This window comes from Xyrauchen texanus, chromosome 12 (assembly GCF_025860055.1).
Source record: "Xyrauchen texanus isolate HMW12.3.18 chromosome 12, RBS_HiC_50CHRs, whole genome shotgun sequence".
Lineage (NCBI taxonomy): Eukaryota > Metazoa > Chordata > Actinopteri > Cypriniformes > Catostomidae > Xyrauchen > Xyrauchen texanus.
This window is the reverse complement of record NC_068287.1, coordinates 43,712,930-43,733,686: the sequence shown is the minus strand read 5'-3', so window position 1 is coordinate 43,733,686 and position 20,757 is coordinate 43,712,930. Positions and strand designations below refer to the sequence as shown.

Genomic DNA, 20,757 nt, shown 5'->3' with positions numbered 1-20,757 from the left:
AATATCAATACTATATGAACGCATCATGTATTGCAGCGTCGATATTGCATATTTAAATGCATGCATAACAATACGCTTTCCGTCATGCAATACGCATTCAAAAGTCAAAGTGATTCTTGTATAACATGGTTAGTGTTAAAATGATGTTGCAACAGTCCTTTGTTTACATGCAAGTCCTCCTGTTCGGCTGAAGGACGATTTTTGGTAATGTTGTGCTGTGTGTGATTCCTACCAGCTGTTTCCCGCCTTGAAAGACATCCGATCAGCTGCAAACACACACACTCTCGTCCATGCAGAAGGAGGGAGGGAAATAGAGCGAGCGCGCGCCACACACACTACGAGGGAACCCCATCAGCTGGTAGAGTAACCTTTACAACTCAACACTCATCGCACGCGCTCATGCCCAAAATCCTCAGGATACCCGCAGATCTGCTTTTTAAATGCGAAACAGACACGAAAAAGGTGTTTTATTTTTAAGCCAATAAAAAGTACGTGGAATCGAGGAGCCAGAGCTGGAGAGAAGACGGAAAGCATGGAGTATTTCATGGTACCAGCTCAGAAGGTGCCCTCCTTGCAACATTTCAGAAAAACCGAAAAAGAAGTCATAGGGGGCTTGTGCAGGTATGTGAGACCCTCTATTAATCACTGCGTGGAACACGCATGCAAATGTGCATAATTCTTTAATCGCGCGCCAATATCACCAGCACATTACTACTTGACTTACACGCAATGCATGGTGTGATTTCTGTGTTATTGTGTACATGCTCTTATCTAGTGGGTTAAGACATTATATAGTCCGTGCAATACTTGATTTTCTATATTGTATATATCTCCCTGGGGTCTATGGAAGCCTCTTGACTTGCCAAGTCAACGTTACCTGTGAAATATCTCGGGAAAATCGATGCATTTTGTATCTAACAAACATAAACCACGTGGTTGCATGCACACAACACCACGCTGTTGGTCTCGCGCGTGTATTTAATAACATAATTCATGGCTATTTATTTCTAATTACACGTCAAATTATACATGTATAAAGAGGTCGTTTGGGTAAAAGCCTGTTTGAGCCTAAGTTCGGGTGTTCTGGAGCGTGTTTTCGGGGTTGAAGTTATTGTGGGCAGTGCGGCCATGCTTGTGGCTCGTGCATTAAAGCCAGTGAGCATTTGGCGTCGTCTGTTTCGCATTGCAATTAAACGTTAAAAGCCTTCAAAGTGCAATTTCATGCTCGCATCTCCGACACATGGGTCTGAAATGGGTGTAAAGGGTGAGAAATGGAACTGAGCGAGCGGCGGCAGAGGGATCAGATTATATTTAGACTGCGTCGGTGCTGCCGCATGGACGGAGGAAGCGCGAGAGGCGCATTGTTGTAATGGCGGATCGTTTCATCTGTGAACACGATGTTTCTTTATTTAGGCCAGAGATGGTGTTATTTATCTCGTTTAAGATTTCAGTTACGGTCATCTTGAATGGATTTTGACACGGTAAAAGCTTGATAAATTAATAACTGGTGTCTTTTAATATGGGGGTGTGTATATACTACTTAAGGAAGGCCCCGTCAATGCGTCTGCGATCCATGCTCGGGAGGGGGCGGGGCCACTGAGGGATTAGAGCGGGGATATCTGGGAAATGTAGTTTTAGTCACAACGATGAAAATTGGGCTACAGACAATGTACAGGATTTTTATTGGGAAAACTGCTCGTTGTAAACCAGGTTTCGTGCGATTTAAGTAATTACATTTTTAATCGAGCAATTTTATAAAGTGATGTCAACTTTAAAAGTATATAATATCAAAAAAGTGTTGAAAATGATGGTATTAAGGTTAATTTTCAGTGTAAAATAATTTTCTTTGATTTCTGGATGTGTTCGTTGGTAATAAAGCACAACCGTGTCCACCTGTTTTTCCGCCGTCTTGATTCCGGAAGTTTTTTTTTTTTTCCTATGTCCATTTCTTCCATAGGGATTTTATAAATCCTCCATAAATGAGCTCTAAACCATGAACCAAACAAACACACTCTTAGGTAAATTGTAACATTACACACTTTGATTTGAAGCAAAGTCTTATTTTAAAATCAGATAAAAGGCTACTTTTTCATAAACTACAATCCCATGAAGCATTGCAAATGATAATCAAATAAAAAAAATACAAAACTATTTATTTAAAGTATTGAAAAATATATTCTATGTTTGTTGCAATATATTCTGTAATTCGCAAGTGTATACGTAGTGTTCGCGTCAGTGCTCTGTATATGCTTGTTTGGCGTTCCTTGTTTTTACCGCGATTCTCTGATTGGTGGATCTTTCTCATTTGGATCATGGGTAATGTAGTTTTTCACCAATTCCACTGTTAAACATGAAGTTAAAATAATGTGGACGGATGGCTTCAACAGAAGCATGTACAACCACGGAGCTCACGATACGTCTGTCTTTGAAGGTTTATAAGTTACCTGTGGAGAAAATGAATGGGATGTTTACTTCCTGAACCAGACCACTGCGCTGCATGTAAACATGCATATTAAATATGCAAATAATTTATATGAACACTTAATTTGCATATTGTATTTTATAATACCCATTTTTATTTATTGTAAATGCATTTTAAAGGAAGCTTTAAACACAGACTATGCAAGGTATTACGCCCCATGCTGAAATTGTAATTATCTTTTGCCCATGTAGCCGAATTTGTGTGTGCACAGGGCGATACTCATGCGAATGGCTGGAACTGGCTGCTCCGTATCTCCCGTTTCACTCTTGGCTCCAGTTGTGATTTGGCATGTGATCTGTTTGCTGGATTTTGGATGTAAGGAAGCAAGCAGGGAAAGCCTCTCTCTCCCCTCACGAGTGTGTGTGCACAATTGTTCCTGTGTTTGAACTGAAGCAGCTGAGTCAGTACTGATAAGAGAAGCTTTTCCAGAGATACCCCACGAGATCCCAGACAGGACAAAGCATGCATATGACCGCTCGAAGCAGAGATTTCCAAAGACTTGAATTTAGAGGCAATAGGGTTGAACGAGCATCAATGAAAGTTGCAATTCTCCTGCAACGGATCCAACACACACTAACAGTGAAATCGTAAGGAATTGTACGACTTTTATAAATATGGCTAATTCGTATGTATGATACAAGTGTGCTGCACAAGCCCTCAAAATTGAAGCCAAAACGTCTCGATCGCCCCCGGTGACTGGTCCTAGTATAGGTCATAAACCCCGCCTCCCCATGTTATTCAACGGGACGTGAGACCAACTAAACAATTAAATTACACTTCACATATCTTTTTTCCAAAGATAGTTTCTGTCATTTGCTGTAGTTTCTATCACTTGATGTCATTTCAAGTGTTTGTTTTCAAATAAGTTTTTTAGTTATTTGATGCTATAAAAACGCTGCTGTGACATCATGATTGACAGCTGTGATTGACAGGTTCTCTGAGCGAAGTAGTCACTGAAGCACCAACTGACTTTTTTTTCGGGATCTTCAGAGGACTGAGGAGATTGGAGCTTTAAATTTAATATCTACATTTCTATAATTAATTATTTCACACCGTCATAAGTCAAAAGTGCAGGGGCGTGTGCTTGCGATTGATTCAGCGAGGGTGAGGGCGGGGCCTTGATTTCACGGCTTTACTTCCTGCTCACTACTGCGCAGGTCTGGTCCCGAAATCGCAACTGCGCAGACTCAAGTCCCAAGATGTCAGCGCCATATCGGGACACTGGCGGCTTCAGTTCTCACCAATGGAAAAGAGCGAAGGGGCGTCGTCCATCTTTTTTTACAGTCTATGGTATGATATCATACGACTGCACTCGTACTAACTCGTACGACTTTCCCTAGAGCCAATGACATCGTTGGAGATCGTTTCTAATATGCAGCAATTACTTGCTTTGCTTCTGTCACACACAACAGCTTCCTGTCATGTTTACACACACTACAGATCGGTTGGGTTTGGGTAAGGGCATAATATTAGTAAGCATATCCTTGACATCTCGCGGGCAGAACTTGCACTTCTGCATTACACATGCGGGCATTTGCATGTGATAAAATGGCCAACTCGTAAAATGGTCTTGCTTCAGTGCCTAGATTTGGTGACCCACCAAATTGTTTATCAAATGTAACTTTCTTATTATGGATTTAGTTATGAAGCCAATATTTAACAGGATAAACCGCATTGTCGTCAGCACACACCATGTTTATCGTTGTTCTCTGGCTCATATATTCTTAGTTTGATGGGGTGCGCCGTCTTTGACATTCACAACAACAGTGAAAAGAAGCGTTTTCTCCTTTTTTAAAAGTCTTTTTAAGCCTGTTTATTTTGCTAGCCTAACTAGATATGATTATATTGATATTTGCATTTATTATTTGCTTTATAACATCAGTTTTTGGGTCGTGACCCACCAGTTGAGAAACACTGATGTAATTGAATGAACGTCATTAAATCTCTGAGATTAAATTTAGAACATCTTGTCCAAAACATCTTTTTGGGCTTTTATATTACCTTGTTTATTGTGAAAAATAATGGTAATACAATTGCATTTTCTGAGGTACTCAGAAATCGATGATGTGACATTTGTTTTATTCATTTTTTTAGATCTATTAAATTATTCTAAAATACATAAATCAAATTCACATTAAACATTTAATGGAATACAACGCTGTTGAATTCCTTAGTTCAAGGTCATTTTGATATTTTTTTAATGGGGCTTTAGGGCTGGGTATCGTAAAAAAAAAAATCGATATCGATGCCGATATAATGACTTCGATACCGGTTCCTAAACGATACCTTTTTCTATACCAATTTTATAAAATCCTTTTTAACAAGATTACAAACATTACCTCAAAAAAACTTTGTTTTTTCGGTTTGTTAACTAGTTTAATCTGAGTTAAACTTGATCAGTTACTGTCAACCTTAAAGCATGTTTAGCATCGATTTAGCTAGCTAGCTATAGCCATACATCCAAAGAATATCTACTGTTATGTAGGTCCCAGTTTATAGGACTATGTCACCGCGCACAGAAACGTTAATTTAACAAGTACACAAGCATGTACCACTAGTTAGCCGATTCTGTTTGTTGGTTTGTTTGCTAAACGTTAACCAAACCTGTTGGAGTCCCAGTCATAGCGCCACTACATTCATCAATAGTTTTGGAGGAGTTTTTATTTTCACGTGGTGGGCATGTTCAAGGAAGCATCTTGCATGCTTGCATATTTGTGGAGTGGTGGTGGTGTAGTGGTCTAAAGCACTAAACTGTTCAGCAGAAGGTTGCTGGTTCGATCCCCACAGCCACCACCATTGTGTCCTTGAGCAAGGCACTTAACTCCAGGTTGCTCCTGGGGGATTGTCCCTGTAATAACTAATAAGTGCTCTGTAAGTCGCTTTGGATAAAAGCGTCTGCCAAATGCATAAATATATAATATATATATTTTGATACTCGATAGTTTAGAGGCAATTTGGTCGGTGCCTAAAATGTATTGAACTCGCTACTAAGCCCTAGGCTTAAATAAAACCATCGAAGTGAAAGTCTCATTAAAAGCTGAAATTCTGCAAAAAATAAACGTTAGCATGAGTAGTGCAGAATAATCTTTTATGACTATTTCTTTAAAACATGAGTAGTGAAACAATTGTTTTAAAATATGATTCATATTTGAAAATGGTTTCCCTCCCATGTAATCAAAGTCATGGTGTAACCAACATATTGTTAGTCATTTTGTAGTTTATGTTGACAAAATCGATCAAACAGAGATGACCCTCAAGCAGTTTAAACATCATTGGCATGTGTAGTCTCTGATATATCGCAGAGGCCAATACGTTGGCCGATATTCTGAATTTTTTAATTATCGGCCGATATATGTTCCCACATGGCTGATTATTTTAAGGTCGTGATGGTGCCGAAAATCGCCTGCTTGCATGTTAAGTGTCTGAGACGTGTTAACGACCAATCAGTTATTTTTTTGTTACGTGCCATCATGTTACTACAATAATAGACCAGTGTCTTTTAAATGGTCTGCATAATACATTTTAACGGTCTTGTCTAATGATAAAAATGCAAATATCAACAAAACGAATATCATATACCGTCTGCAAATATGTGGTTCCTCGTTAACAGATGTAATAAACCGTGCCGTGCTTATATTTATATCCAGCTTCTCCTCAACATTTCCCTGTAACTTTGAACTGTCTTGTCTAATGATAAAAAGGCAAATATCATACTTCTATCATGTACCGTCTGCAAATATGCAGATGTCTCGTTTAAACGGATAATTCACAAACCTCACTAAAATCCAGCGCTAGCGCTCAATTAATCTACGTATTCTGCGCGTATTCTATTGGCCAGAATCGAAACTTCAAGATCAGGATTAAAAGTTCCTCTGATTCATAAATCGTCCATGACAATCCAAGCATTTTAGCAATTTTATTTTTATGTTATTTACTATATTAAATTGTGTGATATATCGGCATTGTGTCAGCCTATCGGCCACCCTGCACTCTGGATATTGGCATCGGCCGTTCAAATTTAGTGTTCACTAAATTATGATGATATTTTCCCCCACAGTTTAGCGAACATTCCCCTCACGCCAGAGACTGCGCGGGACCAGGAGCGGCGCATTCGACGGGAGATCGCCAACAGCAACGAGCGCCGGCGCATGCAGAGCATCAATGCTGGTTTCCAGTCACTGAAAACACTCATACCGCATAGTGACGGAGAAAAACTAAGCAAGGTGGGTCACAACTATTCATGAATGAAGTTGAAAGCATAATTATCAAGGGGCCAAAACAACACAAGAAAGGGGACGGTTGAGCCCAAGCCCATTCCTGGATTTATACTTCTACTGTTTATTGGTTTCATTTGATTTGTAGATTTAATATGAAGATGAGTTGCAGCTTAAAAGGATAATTCTGTCATAATTGACTCGCCATGTCATTTCAAACCCATATGGCTTGCTTTCTTCACTGGATGTCCACATTGCTTTTTCCAGACAAGAAAAGCAAACAGTGTCCACATTAGGGCTGGGCGATAGGACGATGTTATCAGATATCGACGATGTCTCGCAAAGATCCCGATGCCGATTGTGACACTCATTGACAGACGATGATCGACAATATCGAGAAATGGCAAAACCACGGATCTGGGAAGTCAGCAAATATATTAAACAGTGGCCCAGGGTGTGAATCTAGCACTCGCAAAATGCGACCAGGCTCAATCCGGTTCGCGAGCCCCTCGTCCAAATGTACCCGCAACAGGTGGATGACCTGTAAGACGTCTCGGAGTGACACATGACAAGAAATGTTAGTCAAAAAGACAAGCGCTTGAAGAAACACACTTTATCATATTTTTAAGAACGGACAAAAGAAAAGCCGTCAATCCTCGTGTCTGATTCGCTGTTTGTTCAGAGGTGTGCAGCGGGACCATGTCTCGTGGAGCAAGCGCATGTAAAGAGTTTTCACTCCATTGTCTCTGTTTCATTCGTCTGAAAACTGTTTGCAAGAATAATGTCGTCTATGAGAATGCTGCAAATTATCTCTGAATATCTCAGGAGGTGCTGTGAGTTTAGTTCTCTTTATTTCCTCGGACCAGTTTGCGGTTTACATGCATTGTGAACGCAACTCTACAGGTTCAGTAATGTATATCTTTGTAGTAAAGAAACAAAGTCGAAAGTGATTCAATCATAAAATAAGAGACGCTTTCACCTTGAACCTGGAGTTTTATTTCAGGGAACACGGAAAAACTTTAAGCTGATTATCGATAAAATAAATTGTACATATCACCCAGCTCTAGTGATGTTATCTCTTCCAGCATCCATCACCAAATATGTTCTGCTCAAGCTTGTCCGATATGGTCCATTATGCCTGTGTATTGAGAAGGATGTAATGTGTCTCTTTCTCTCAGGCTGCCATCTTGCAGCAGACGGCAGAATACATCTTTTCTCTGGAGCAGGAGAAGACGCGGCTGCTTCAACAGAACACCCAACTCAAACGCTACATACAGGTAAAGCCCTTGACCTGGGACACCAGGTCTGGTCTGGATCAGTGGGTCTGGTCTGGATCAGTGGTAGACAAACATGTCTATCAGACTCTAATATCGGCCAGTGTTTGACCATTTTTGAGATTTTCATATCGAGTTCAAATGTACTCCTCTCTGTGTTGCCACGTTTTTCTTTCCTGTCTCATGTCCTGTTTTCCTCCCGTCAGAAGGAGTTCAGCGGCTCGTCCCCGAAGAGGAGGCGCACGGAGGAGAAGGATGAAGGCATCGGGTCTCCAGATATTCTGGAGGAGGAGAAGGTGGAGGATCTTCGGCGAGAGATGATCGAACTCCGCCAACAACTGGATAAAGAACGCTCCGTTCGCATGATGCTGGAAGAACAGGTACGTCGGCAAAGGGAAAAGTAGTGATGAGTGATATATTGTGAGCATAACGGTATCTCCCAGCATTATCACTGCACTGAGCAATATTGGAAGCAGATATACAGTATAAATAAAGGCTTATTTTATCCGATTCAAACACCCAAAAATCTTTAACAGTCAACTTTCAGACAGTCAAACGGTCAACAAGGTGGTGGAAAAGGCATATAACCAATTAATCAACCAATAGATTTTAAAAATCCAAAAAATCTTTGTTACGGCCACAGATATAGAGGCAACAAGAGTCCAAAATGAATAAAATCCCAGATGCAGTTTATTTTTCAACCAAAATCCCAATAATAACCAGAAAAACAATTAGACTTGCCGCATGACACGGGACTTTTAATAACAAGTGGTACTATTGTTTGAAATGCCGGAGACCTGGTGCCATCACAATGCTCTGTAGTTAAAGTCAGTATGAAGCTGTAGTTGCAACCAAGGAAAAAATGTCGGGCGGGGATTTGAGTTTGTCTATTGGTTGTTGAATGGATTGTGAAAATATGGGCATTGCATAGTGGAATGGAGCAGATGTGAATGCCAGTTTGCAGTGGACACACCCATGCCACCGTGGTGCTCGAGCCGGTTATCGGTGAAATTGAGCCACGATCTCAACACATTGATGATCAAGCTGACAGTATAAATACACAAGCACATCACAATCTTTACCTACGAAGAGGCTGTTGCCGCTGACAAACGAGTGAGTAAAAGATAACCGTATTTAAACATTTTGAATCACATAACACTAAATATAAAGGACTCATGCTCTGCATCCCGAGATAACTGCATTCAAAAATATAAATACACTCCAGAGGCATCCGAAACTTTGTATTCATTAGTGATCACCTCAGCAATTCAGGCATGAAACATCTTGAACACAATCACGAATTCGCCGTTATTCCTCCACATTCGAAATATAAATGCAAGCCAGCTGACCTGCAACCAAGGACGTTATTTTTGAAGGAAAACACACCTTGCCATCTTCACCAACATGCGATTGACGCTCCGTTCAGCTCTACGCAAGGTTGTGGTATTTATAAGAAAGGGGCGGGGTTTAAGCGGACTAAACGATTGGAGAAGTCCTGCTAACGTCACCAGAGAGAAGTCTGTCGTTTCACCGGAAGATTGAGTCATATGGATGAATCGTTCGCAATAAGATCAATAACATGCATTTAGAAAATGGGTATGTTGGATTTTCATTCAAGCCGACTTTAAGTAGGCTATTTACCAAATAAAGCGTTTTATTCACCAGATGAGGTTTAATTAGGAATATGGTTTATTGTTATAATATATGAAGTTGGAGATGCAAGGTTTCTATATAGTCGCATTTTCTTTAATTGCATGCGCTCACTTCAAATTTGAACACTTGTGTATCTTATCAAAATATGCATTGAAGTTAGTCTGTGAAATCAGTGATCAATCAAAACTCCCCTGAGAGCACGATTCAGCTCTGAACAGCACACTTAGAATTAGGGGTCGGCCGATTATCTTCCTTGTACTCCGTATTCGTGGGGGAGAGGAAAGCAGCAAGAGAAAGATGCATCACTGAGAGAACGAGGTGTTTTCAAAAGTAAGAATGCGGATACTGAAGTTGCAGTTAACATCACAATACTCTATGCCAGCGGTCACCAGTTAACCGTGAGATGGGGCAACCTTTGTCATGATGTCTCAGAGTTTAGACCCGGACGGCAAGACATCATGACAATGGTTGTCCCATCTCACCGTTTCTACACTTTAGGATAGCAGCATGACAAAGCAGTGGAGCTGTGTACATCGCAAGTGCTCCAGGGCATAGCAGCAGTAATCTTTAAGCGCTATGTCCCTCTCTAGCACCAGACACGCTTCATTAATGCCTTTTCGCTCTCCACACGTGTTGCCTCTCTCCACCAGCCTGCCTAGTAGAGCTACACTAATCTTTGGAGATATTCATGCAACTCTGTAAAATAAATTCCTCAGGCAACAGATGTATATAGAGGAAACACTGGCCTGTTTTATGTGGAGCTCCATAGAGGGCAGGGCGGAAATTACTATTATTATTATTCTGAAATAGATTTGTGTGCCATTTTAATACATTTACCATGGTTTTACTATATTTTATCCTTGATATTTGTAGTAAAACCATAGTAATAATACAGGCAAGTGAAAACTATGGTAATAAAAATCATTATTTTGTGGTTATTATTAGTGATGCAACGAAATGAAAATTCTGGGCCAAAACCGAAAATTCAGGATGCACTTGGACGAAAACCAAAAATATATTTTTTTGAAATATAATTGTATTAATATTATACTTTTTTTTTATTAATTTCATGAATTTAATGAAGCTGAATTGAAAAACTACAAATCAATAAAATGATCACACTTCTATTGAAAGTAACGCACCAAAATTGGACCGAAAAAATATTAAAACAATATTAAATATATAATTTTTTTTATTCAGTTCTTTAACATTCAGATTTTTTTTGTTTTTTTACCAATTATTCAATAAATGTAACGTTCTAGAAAACTCTAATGATATGCAAAACAGCAGTCAAGTAATGAACTTAGCAGCTCTAGATTAGCATCTAAGTTTAAATATGCTACACAGTCATTTTAATGATAACAACAGGCAGAACACAGAACGGCAGAGGACCTCTATTCTGTTTATGTAAACGTTTATATGCTTTAATATAAAATTATTGTGCAAAACAGCAGTAATATAAGTAAAACCAACCTCGACTGTAAGATGTAACAGACGTAGCCTCAAGTGAAGAACAAAGTTTTGCAGGGCTAAACTAATTTTAATGTAATTGCTACACATTGGACTGCGTTCCTCTTCTCATCAAGAACTGAATAATCTCTCTCTCTGTGCTGGTGCTTGGGGCGGATAAATACCTGCGTGCAGTCCGCGCAAGCAATGGAGAATGATCTGTGTTCATGTACCAGTAGTCAAGAGGAGTGTCGCGTTCACGTGATATGAGCGTGAAGTGATCGTCTGTGTTCCGCAACTGCTTTCGGGTCCTTGAATAACGTATAACGTGCGAGGAAGGGCACCCGGTGGACTTTCTAGTGCCCTCCTAGGGAGTTGGTGCCCTACGCAGACTGCGAGGTATGCGTATAGGGAGCGGCGGTACTGCTTTGGTGTATTTCCACACCGCTGACATCAGCATTTGCTGGGTAGCGCCGTGATTATGATTCGATCGAGAGTGAAACCTGAGCACTGAGGGGCGGGGAGGCATATATTTCGGCTCATATTTTCGGCCTTTTATCTATTTCGACCAAAACAAAAAAATGCCATTTTCAGCCGAAAATTTTCGGTGGCCGAAATTTCGGTGCATCCCAATTTATTATGGTATTTTGTGGTTATTACACGTGTAGTAAAACAGTAGTAACCTTAATTTTCATGTTTACTAAAATCTAACTATAGAAAAAGGATTTCCTGTGAAAAAAACATGGTTAATACCGTCTACAATAAATTAATACCATAGTTAAACTGATATTTGTATCGTAAAACCGTTTTTATTACATTCGTTTTCTTGTTTTATCACTTTGGTTTTACTGCGAATATCATGTTTTAATATGGTTACTCTCACTCAAAAGTTAATGCAAGGGCACATAAATCTGCATGTGAGGGCATGCAAAACTATTATGAGGGAATGTAAACGTATAGCATGGGCACACAAAACGTATAGCATGGGCACACAAAACGTATAGCATGGGCACACAAAACGTATAGCATGAGCACACAAAACATGTAGCATGGGCACACACAACTTATTGCATGGGCACACAAAACGTATAGCCTGGGCACTCAAAACGTATAGCCTGGGCACACAAAACGTATAGCCTGGGCACTCAAAACGTATAGCATGGGCACACAAGACGTATAGCATGGGCACTCAAAACGTATAGCATGGGCACACAAGACGTATAGCCTGGGCACTCAAAACATATAGCGTGGGCACACAAGACGTGTAGCATGGGCACACAAAACGTGTAGCGTGGGCACACAAGATGTATAGCATGGGCACACAAGACGTATAGCCTGGGCACTCAAAACGTATAGCCTGGGCACACAAGATGTATAGCCTGGGCACTCAAAACGTATAGCCTGGGCACACAAGACGTATAGCCTGGGCACTCAAAACGTATAGCCTGGGCACACAAGACGTATAGCCTGGGCACTCAAAACGTATAGCCTGGGCACACAAGACGTATAGCCTGGGCAATCAAAACGTATAGCCTGGGCACACAAGACGTATAGCATGGGCACACAAGACGTATAGCATGGGCACACAAAATGTATTGTGAGGGAACGCAAATATATTTCAGGAAAAACATTCCCGCCCTGTCCTCTAAGGGACTCCATAGTTTTTTTATGTGTACTGACCAAGGGATTCTATGAGCCCGTTTACACCTGTCTGTTTCGGTCTATCTGATTCCCCTGGTGTTAACGGGTCCAAAACATCTTGTGATTGGATCACTCAAACCGCAATCTGGGGTGGTCAAAAACTGTGACCTCATTGCATTTGTAGTGTAAACGCTAATCTGTCCTGATGTGATCTTAATACCAGATGTAAACGGGGCCATTGTGTTCTGTGTTTCTATCAGATCCGTTCATTGGATGCTCACCTGTACCCTGAGAAACTAAAGGTGATCGCCCAGCAGGTACAGGAGCAACAAGTGCAGACGCAATCTCTGCTTCAGCTACAACAGCAACAACAAGAACAGATCGGGAAAGAGAGCACCCCTACCCGCAGCCCACTGGTAAGACATGGTACTCTCACATAACATGAAATACTAACATTAAGTCTGTATTTGGACTAACCTATATCATAAAGGTTTAAAGTGAACTTGCTGCATTTTCAATTTAAGAGGAGTCTGTAATATGTGTTGGTCTGATGTGTTGATCCACTAGAGGGCATTAGAAGAGTTAAAGACAACATTAAATTACATTGGCAACACATTTAACTTGAGTGGAAAAAGTATTGAGCTGGAAATATTGTAGGGTTGCAGCTTGGCTTTATAAACCGGGATTGGATTGCGAGTAGAGGGGTTGAATGTTATTCTTTGATATAATTAATGAATATTGTTTTTGTTGTTTTCATCGCCCACGCTGTCTTTGGTTGTATCAGGAGTAAATGCATTTCTGAGGTGGAGACTGTATATTTTTATAAATGATTTTGGAAACATGCTTTTCTGTAGAATATCAAATAGCAAGAAAGTAAATGGGGTCCATTTTGGTATCTTGTTGTATTCTATTGAAGTTAAATGATGTGTCGTAATGCTTCGCCCTGGCCTGCTTTATTTCATAAGGTGTTTTCCCCTGCCACGCCGCCTGCACCCACCCATCACGCCACAGTAATTGTTCCTGCCCCAGCGCCGCCTCCCCCTCCCCATCATGTCACTGTGGTCACCATGGGCCCCACCTCCGTGATCAACACAGCATCCACATCACGACAGAACTTGGACACCATTGTGCAGGTAAAATACGTTTCTATCCAGTGCAGGGAGAAAAGTTTTTGGGTTCAAACACCAGCGGGAGCAATTATTGATTAATAAGCACTACCATTGTGTCCTTGAGCAAGGTGACTAACCATTGATCTGTAGGAAACATCTGATGTAAGGTTGATTTACTCTAGAGGTTTTGGTGCAACCTGGAGCTGGTTTTGGGGAGTTCGGTTTGTTGGGGAAAAAGCTGTTCTGAAGCTAGTTCCCACGGTCATTAAAATGGTTGGAAATTAGGTGCTCAATGAACTAAAAAGGAGTGGTGGTGTAGTGGATTAAAGCACATAACTGGTAATCAGAAGGTTGCTGGTTCAATCCCCACAGCCACCACCTTGTGTCCTTGAGCAAGGCGCTTAACTCCAGGTTGCTCCGGGGGGATTGTCCCTGTAATAAGTGCTCTGTAAGTCACTTTGGATAAAAGCATCTGCCAAATATGTAAATGTAGAGTATTATTCTAGAAGTTGCACGCTACCCATAGAGATGACTGTTTTGTCAGTGAATCATTCTTTTGAGTCCGTAGTTTTCCATTGAATTAGTCAAAATGGTTCACAAATCATTAGTGAGTCCATCTGAATCAAAATGATTTATAAAAATCTCTTTCCAGTTATCACAAATGAATGGAAAAGTCATAAATTAATTGGTAAAAAAAATGGGTGGGACCCCTGTACCATGTTCCAAAAACCAGCTTCGCCAACTTAAGCTGGTATGACCAGCTGGTTGCTGGTCCAAGAAAGTCTCCCAGTTTGGACCAGCTGAGACAAGTGAGCCATAATTGGCAGTGGTGGCTCAGCGGTTAAGGCTCTGGGTTACTGACCGAAAGGTTCGGGGTTCAAGCCCCAGCACCATCAAGATACCACTGTTGGGCCCTTGATACTATCTGCTCCAGGGGCGCTGTTTCATGGCTGACCCTGCGCTCTGACCCCAGCTTAGTTGGGATATGCGAAAACAACTGCATTTCATTGGCTCTGTACCTGTACTCTGCACAATGACAATAAAGTTGAATCTTAATCTTAATAAGATAACTTGATATAGAAAGTCACCTCACAGTTTCTTCTTGTTTTTCCCCTTAGGCTATTCAGCACATCGAAGGCACGCAGGAGAGGATGGTCGTGCCCGAGGAGGAAAAGCGTCGGGCAGTTATCGTCACCTCAGGGCGTGTCCTCCCAGACACCGCCGACTCCGACACCGCCTCCGACAACGAAAGGTCCGAGGACTGTTAACTGTCCCAGTCAACCCCCCACCTGTAATGGGGGGGGGGCACGGAGAGGGGGGATCAGAGGGGAAGGGCCTCCCACAGAAATACTCTTTCTTTCTCTATCCGCTCTCCCTGATGCTGTCTTCTTCATACTTGCATTCGGGACTCATAAATAACGTTGACAGACCACATTACTTGAAGGTTTATTGACATGAAATGATGTTACAAGATGTGCTGCAAACAAACAAGCACTCTCATGTACACAGTACACTGTAACTCCATAGCACTCTGATAACTTGATACGTTCATATGCTATAGATATGAACAGATATAACATGCTCTTTTTCATACTCAATTGAATTTTCTTCCGTTTCACCAATGCACGCTCATATGTACTTGATTTTGTGGAAGAGTCACAAAATCTACTTGGTATCTACCACATGAAATACAATACTAATAGTCTTTCTCTTCTTTGCTCACCTGTGGAGGTATGGAAGACTGATTCTGGCCTTTTTAATGCCTCTGCTACATCAATTCCTGTCCCACATCCTGCCCATAAGAGGGCAGGTGAGTTTTCTGTTTGGAGGAGCCCAATCCCCACTCTGCAAGAGGGCATCTCCAACCCTCAAAGTCTCATCTCTCAAAACGAACTTTTTAACCTTTGCCCTGCCCCTTCGGGATTTTTAAATTCCTCTTTCTGTTCTGGGGAGTTTTGAAGCATCACTGTGAGCCAATGAGACTTCAGAAACCTGTTTCCACACCATGGCTTCCAATACCTTAGAGGAAATGTTACTTTTTCTTTTGTCGTTTTTGGTGCAGATTTGTTTCCATTGCCGGTGATCTGTAGGGGAGTGCTTTGGATCACTAAAGAATCAGTAGTCATTTGTCATGCTTAAACGAACTCCAGAGTTCTCAGTCGAGGGCCAAAAATAGCCGCCGTTTAGAGGGGCTTCTTGTTGTGTGCACTTTGTAAATAACGCAAAGTCTTTCCTGTGTCGATGGAGGGGGACGGTGCACTTATTGTAGCTCAACTTTACTGGGCTGGGTTCCCAGTATGCACGTATGTGTAGGTGAGGCACTCCCTCCGTCATGTCAAGCATCCAGTCTTGTCCTCAAGCCCTTCAAATTCTGGCCAGATTTTATGTGTCGTTTGTATGTCAAGTGGAATAAGCTAACCGACAGGTAGGTATACCTGCAAGGAACTATGACTTTTGCGTGCAATTCCTAAGCACACATGCTTGTAGAAGCTTAAAGGTCATGTTTTAACGGAAGTGTTAAAAAGGCACTACCAGGGTTGTCATGGCCCTATTACCGCCTATGCAGCTCCACACCTTGATGGCTCTTTCGTCAAGTACCTTTTGGTTCTTGCCCCCAACAAGAGGACACTTTTCGAAGTATCGTAATGTCCATCTGTCCTTAAGTATATGCTCTGCAGCCTGTAGTAATGTTTACAGCTGCACGGAAGAGTGACTAGCCTGTAATCTCGTGCACTAGCTCGATGCACTCGCTGGTTCGCTCGGCTCGCTTGAATGTTTTATTTTTCCTCTATCTTGCCGTGTATGATGATTACGTTCATACATGTGCCACAGATAATCCCATTGACAATTTTGCATTTCCATATGAAGCCATGCGATACTGTGATCCCTCTTGATCCCTGTTAGGATCAGGAGTGTGTACCCTGTGAACAACTGCCAGGTTTGTAGAAGGAGGCGGTGACTTGCCTTAACACAGCTTCACTGTGCGTGGAAGCACAGAGGCCTGCCTTAAAACTAGCCCTGAAGGTGGCGCTGGAGGGCGGCAGTGATGGCGCCGCTTCTCGCAGATGTATATGGCTTGACTGTCGCAAAAGTAGCCTGCCCCACGTTCAGCCATTCTTGCAAGAACAGGGTTGCCGGTTCCAAACATTCCAGAACATACTACCACTGCGTTTGTGTTTTGTTGGGTTGCCAGTGGCAAGATATATGGTTTCGCCATAGATGAAGAGGTGACGCGTATCTTTTTTTAAATTTGATTGAGAAAAAAAATGGAAGTGTTAATGTCCCCCTCCCCTCTTGAAATATTACAGGGAATCCTTTGCTGCTGGACAGATTGTTTTTCCTTCTGGATTTTTAAGGTGCTCTGTGGACCTTGTCGTCTTTATCGCAGTCAAAGACTTCAGGGAACCAGGGCTTTCAGAAAATGGGCTGGTCGATTATTGGCAAAAAAAAAAAAACAATGTTTTATTTGAAATCACGCTTTTGTATTTGAATAATGGTTCGCTTGGGTCGAAGAGACTTCTGTCCTGCTCGTGCTGTCTTTTTGTTTTATGTTGAATCTGTAATAACGGTTTTGTCTTTGAAAACAAAACAAATCTCAAATCTCTCTGATCTCCCAGATTTGAACATTTCCTCTACCGAAGCCACAGTGTGTCTTTCTTTTTTTTGTGTACTTTCTACTCACAGATAGCACTGTAAGAAATCTAGAGGACATATCAGAGGTTGTGTGTGTTGAGGGGAATGGACGAATGGGCGAAAATGAACCTGAAGCACTTACTGTAGTATAACGTGGAGGGAATCCTCTTGTTTTCAAAGAGGTCTCTCCTCGATCAAAGCTCTTTCTGCTGTGATTTGAACCGCATAGCTATGTAACCCTCAACGTTTTCCTAGCACACCACGTCCCTCTGGTCATCTCTGTTCCTGCAGTCTCCAGACTTGTCTTGTCTCTCATCCTCTCCCTCTACTCTTTGTCTGTCATCCCTTTTTAATATTTTTGTTTTTGTTGTTTTTTTTTTCTTCATGTGGGACAGTCAGTCCATTTGGTTGTTGAGAAGCTATTGTATTTTTTTTTTTAAACTGGGTAAAAGAGGCTTGTGCCTTTTGTAAAAACAGAATAATAAAGTTTGTACTTTGTTTTTTACAACTTTTCATTGTAGTGTGTCATTATTTCTCCATCTTGGATTTAATAGAGTGTAAGGGGATTCAGATGGGCGAGGAGGAGGCGAGAACCGGCTTGTCAACAAATAATGTTTAATTAAACTCAAAACATAAACGGCCCCGCCCCCCTCCGCTCCACATAGAGCCAGGTCTAATTTCTGCACCAAACAGAACTGCAATCCAACCGATTGAGTGACCTGGCCACGATTTGCCCCAACCAATGCCACGAGTTGGGGGTGGGACTACCTGTCTGGCGTTTGCCATTATTTTTCAATTCCGTTTGGTAGTGCCGCAGAAACTACACACTTCAGCTTTAAACTGGTACTTAAATCGCACTTTATAACTCCTATAGGTCATGAACGTTATAAAAGGCCGCGGTGATGGTCTTGCACTCAACACGTAGATTACAACGTTTGGTGTCAAGGAACAAATGGGTTGAACTTAAACAATCAAAAGACTATTTTTTTAAATCGGACAGTAACGAATAGCAAGGACATTTGAATTGGGTTTGGATGGGTTATTGATGGAAACTAAGCACCGTGAACAAGACTAGCTCAAATGTAATGCCAATTTAGGGTCAACCAGGTTGCATAAGATGAACCTCAATAGATTGTGCCCCAAAAACGACCAATATCTAACATTCCTGGCATGTTTATGTAGAACCAGCTAAAGAGAGAATTCCTTCCTAGATTTGTGATACTGGAGATACCTTTCCAGCGCTGGTACATCACCTCGATGTCTATGGTATTGTGTTTGCTCATCTACAATATGTCTATAAGACGTTTCCTCCAGGATATCAAAAGGACATTCAGCAGATGTCTTAGAGACGTTTATGATATTGGAGATCTGCTCTTTTTTTTTTTTGTTTTCTAAAATAAATATTTATAATTAAAACCCAACACATATACAATGAATCAACATTTCACCTTCAACCCCTACTAATATCCCTTCACCAACCCCACCCTGACCCCCAACGAACACCCCTGTGGTCCCACATAATAACACACAACCAAAACTAACCTACACACTCCACATCTCCTCCCCGAGAGTCCCCCCAAAAAACAAAATAATTGCCCCATTTGTTTAACAAACAAGTCCCAAAACCCCAGCCTTCTACCTACCACTTCCTCTAAAGCAGCCACCCTCCCCATTTCCACACACCACTCTGAAAAAGAGGGCGCTCCATCTGACTTCATCCCAGATTTGCTCTTTTTAAGATTTTTAATCAGATGTTTGTACAGAAAACAATAGAATGAGATGCTTTCCAGAATAAACGCTCTCATACGGACATCTTGTAGATGTGCGTATGCTACTTCGTTTACCACCTTTTGCTCCTGAAAGTTTTTCCACCCCTTTGAATATCACATCACATCAAAGTGCCAGCAACCAGGTGTTCCCACTCTTTTTGAAACTAATTGGTGCTAAGAATTTGAGCATGCCAGACATGTTCATACTGTGACCATATTATTATTGGTTCTGGACAGTTGGGGTATGGGACTAAATCCCATACCCCAATAACAGAAATAACCCACTGTTTGCTTTTGTCTTGTACAATTGAATTGTGCATGTGCAATATACAGTATACTCACAGATTAATGCAGGGAGGGTGCATGTGCCTGTTTAGTCTGCATCTGCTGTGAAACGATAAACTGTTAATCTCTGCTCTCCAAGGAAATGATGATGCTTAATTTAACACCTTATTCCCACCTGTCAACTCCTGTCATCCATCCCAGCGTGACTGCAGTGGTGATTATTAACAGTGCCTACTCCGACAGACTATGTTAACTTAATTCATTATTTTTATTTATTTTAATTGGTCTAGAGTTATAGACGCTAGTTTAGGTTGTTCTAAACCACGCAATCAAACAGTTTTTGATAATTTTATGTGTAATAAAATAGTTGAAATGTCTAAATCAAAGGAATAGTTCACTCAGAAGTCACATGGACTGCTTTTATCGTACTCTTGGGTCTTATTTGCGAGTGGTGTGAGTGGTGGTGGCGTAGTGGCTAAAGCACAGGGCTGTTAATCAGAAGGTCGTTGGTTCGATCCCCACAGCCACCACCATTGTGTCCTTGAGTAAGGCACTTAACTCCAGGTTGCTCCGGGGGATTGTCCCTGTAATAAGTGCACTGTAAGTCGCTTTGGATAAAAGCGTCTGCCAAATACATAAATGTAAATGTTATTTAAGCTTTTGAGTGCATTTACATGCACAACAATACGATTAAACCCTAAACGGGTTTCCTTTATCAGGGTATGGTCATAAACAATTTAAGCCAAAAATGATCAGCACTTTTAGAGCGTGTTTACTACACGGATTACGCTTAATAGGCCGACAAGGTGTGTGGTCATGTAAACGCATTAAACTGCTTTCATTAATTGGCCTAAGGTCATAAATGGCTAAGTGACCAATTGACTGCATTACTCAGATTTTGCGTGGCATATAAACTCCTTTACTAGCATTCTTAACAACATATCCAATGTACGCATGTGTTGTGTGAGTGCCTCTATGAGGTTTTGACATCAAAAGCAGAGAATAATAAAAGGTTTATGACTTTTCCCCCGATAAAGAAAAGACGTTTATTTACGTTGTTACATATAGACATTACATAATTGGTGAACGAAGTCATGTATAAAAGCGCTCACTATTAATTGCCATTATATTGAGAAGCGTACCATAATATTCAATAATATTTCTTTTTGGGTGAACTATTCAGTTAAAAATGGTTCATGTTAAATTAGGTGCAAAATAAAGTATGGTATTTTATTCTATGTATAAATT

The 20,757-nt window shown here is 41.1% G+C and overlaps 1 protein-coding gene across 2 annotated transcripts; it reads left to right on the top strand.

The window, feature by feature from the left end:
* The first annotated feature begins 296 nt into the window (after window positions 1-296).
* Window positions 297-17,926, top strand: LOC127653421 (transcription factor AP-4-like). Of its 2 annotated transcripts, none has more exons than XM_052140107.1 (7): window positions 297-621; window positions 6,540-6,705; window positions 7,875-7,973; window positions 8,180-8,350; window positions 12,974-13,129; window positions 13,679-13,846; window positions 14,941-17,926. In XM_052140107.1, the coding sequence occupies exons 1-7, from the start codon at window positions 533-535 to the stop codon at window positions 15,088-15,090; spliced, it is 999 nt and encodes a 332-aa protein (XP_051996067.1). In that variant the 5' UTR covers window positions 297-532; the 3' UTR covers window positions 15,091-17,926. The 2 variants fall into 2 exon arrangements, with proteins under 2 accessions (XP_051996067.1, XP_051996066.1); XM_052140106.1 differs by having other exon boundaries at window positions 8,177-8,350.
* Window positions 17,927-20,757: the final 2,831 nt, after the last annotated feature.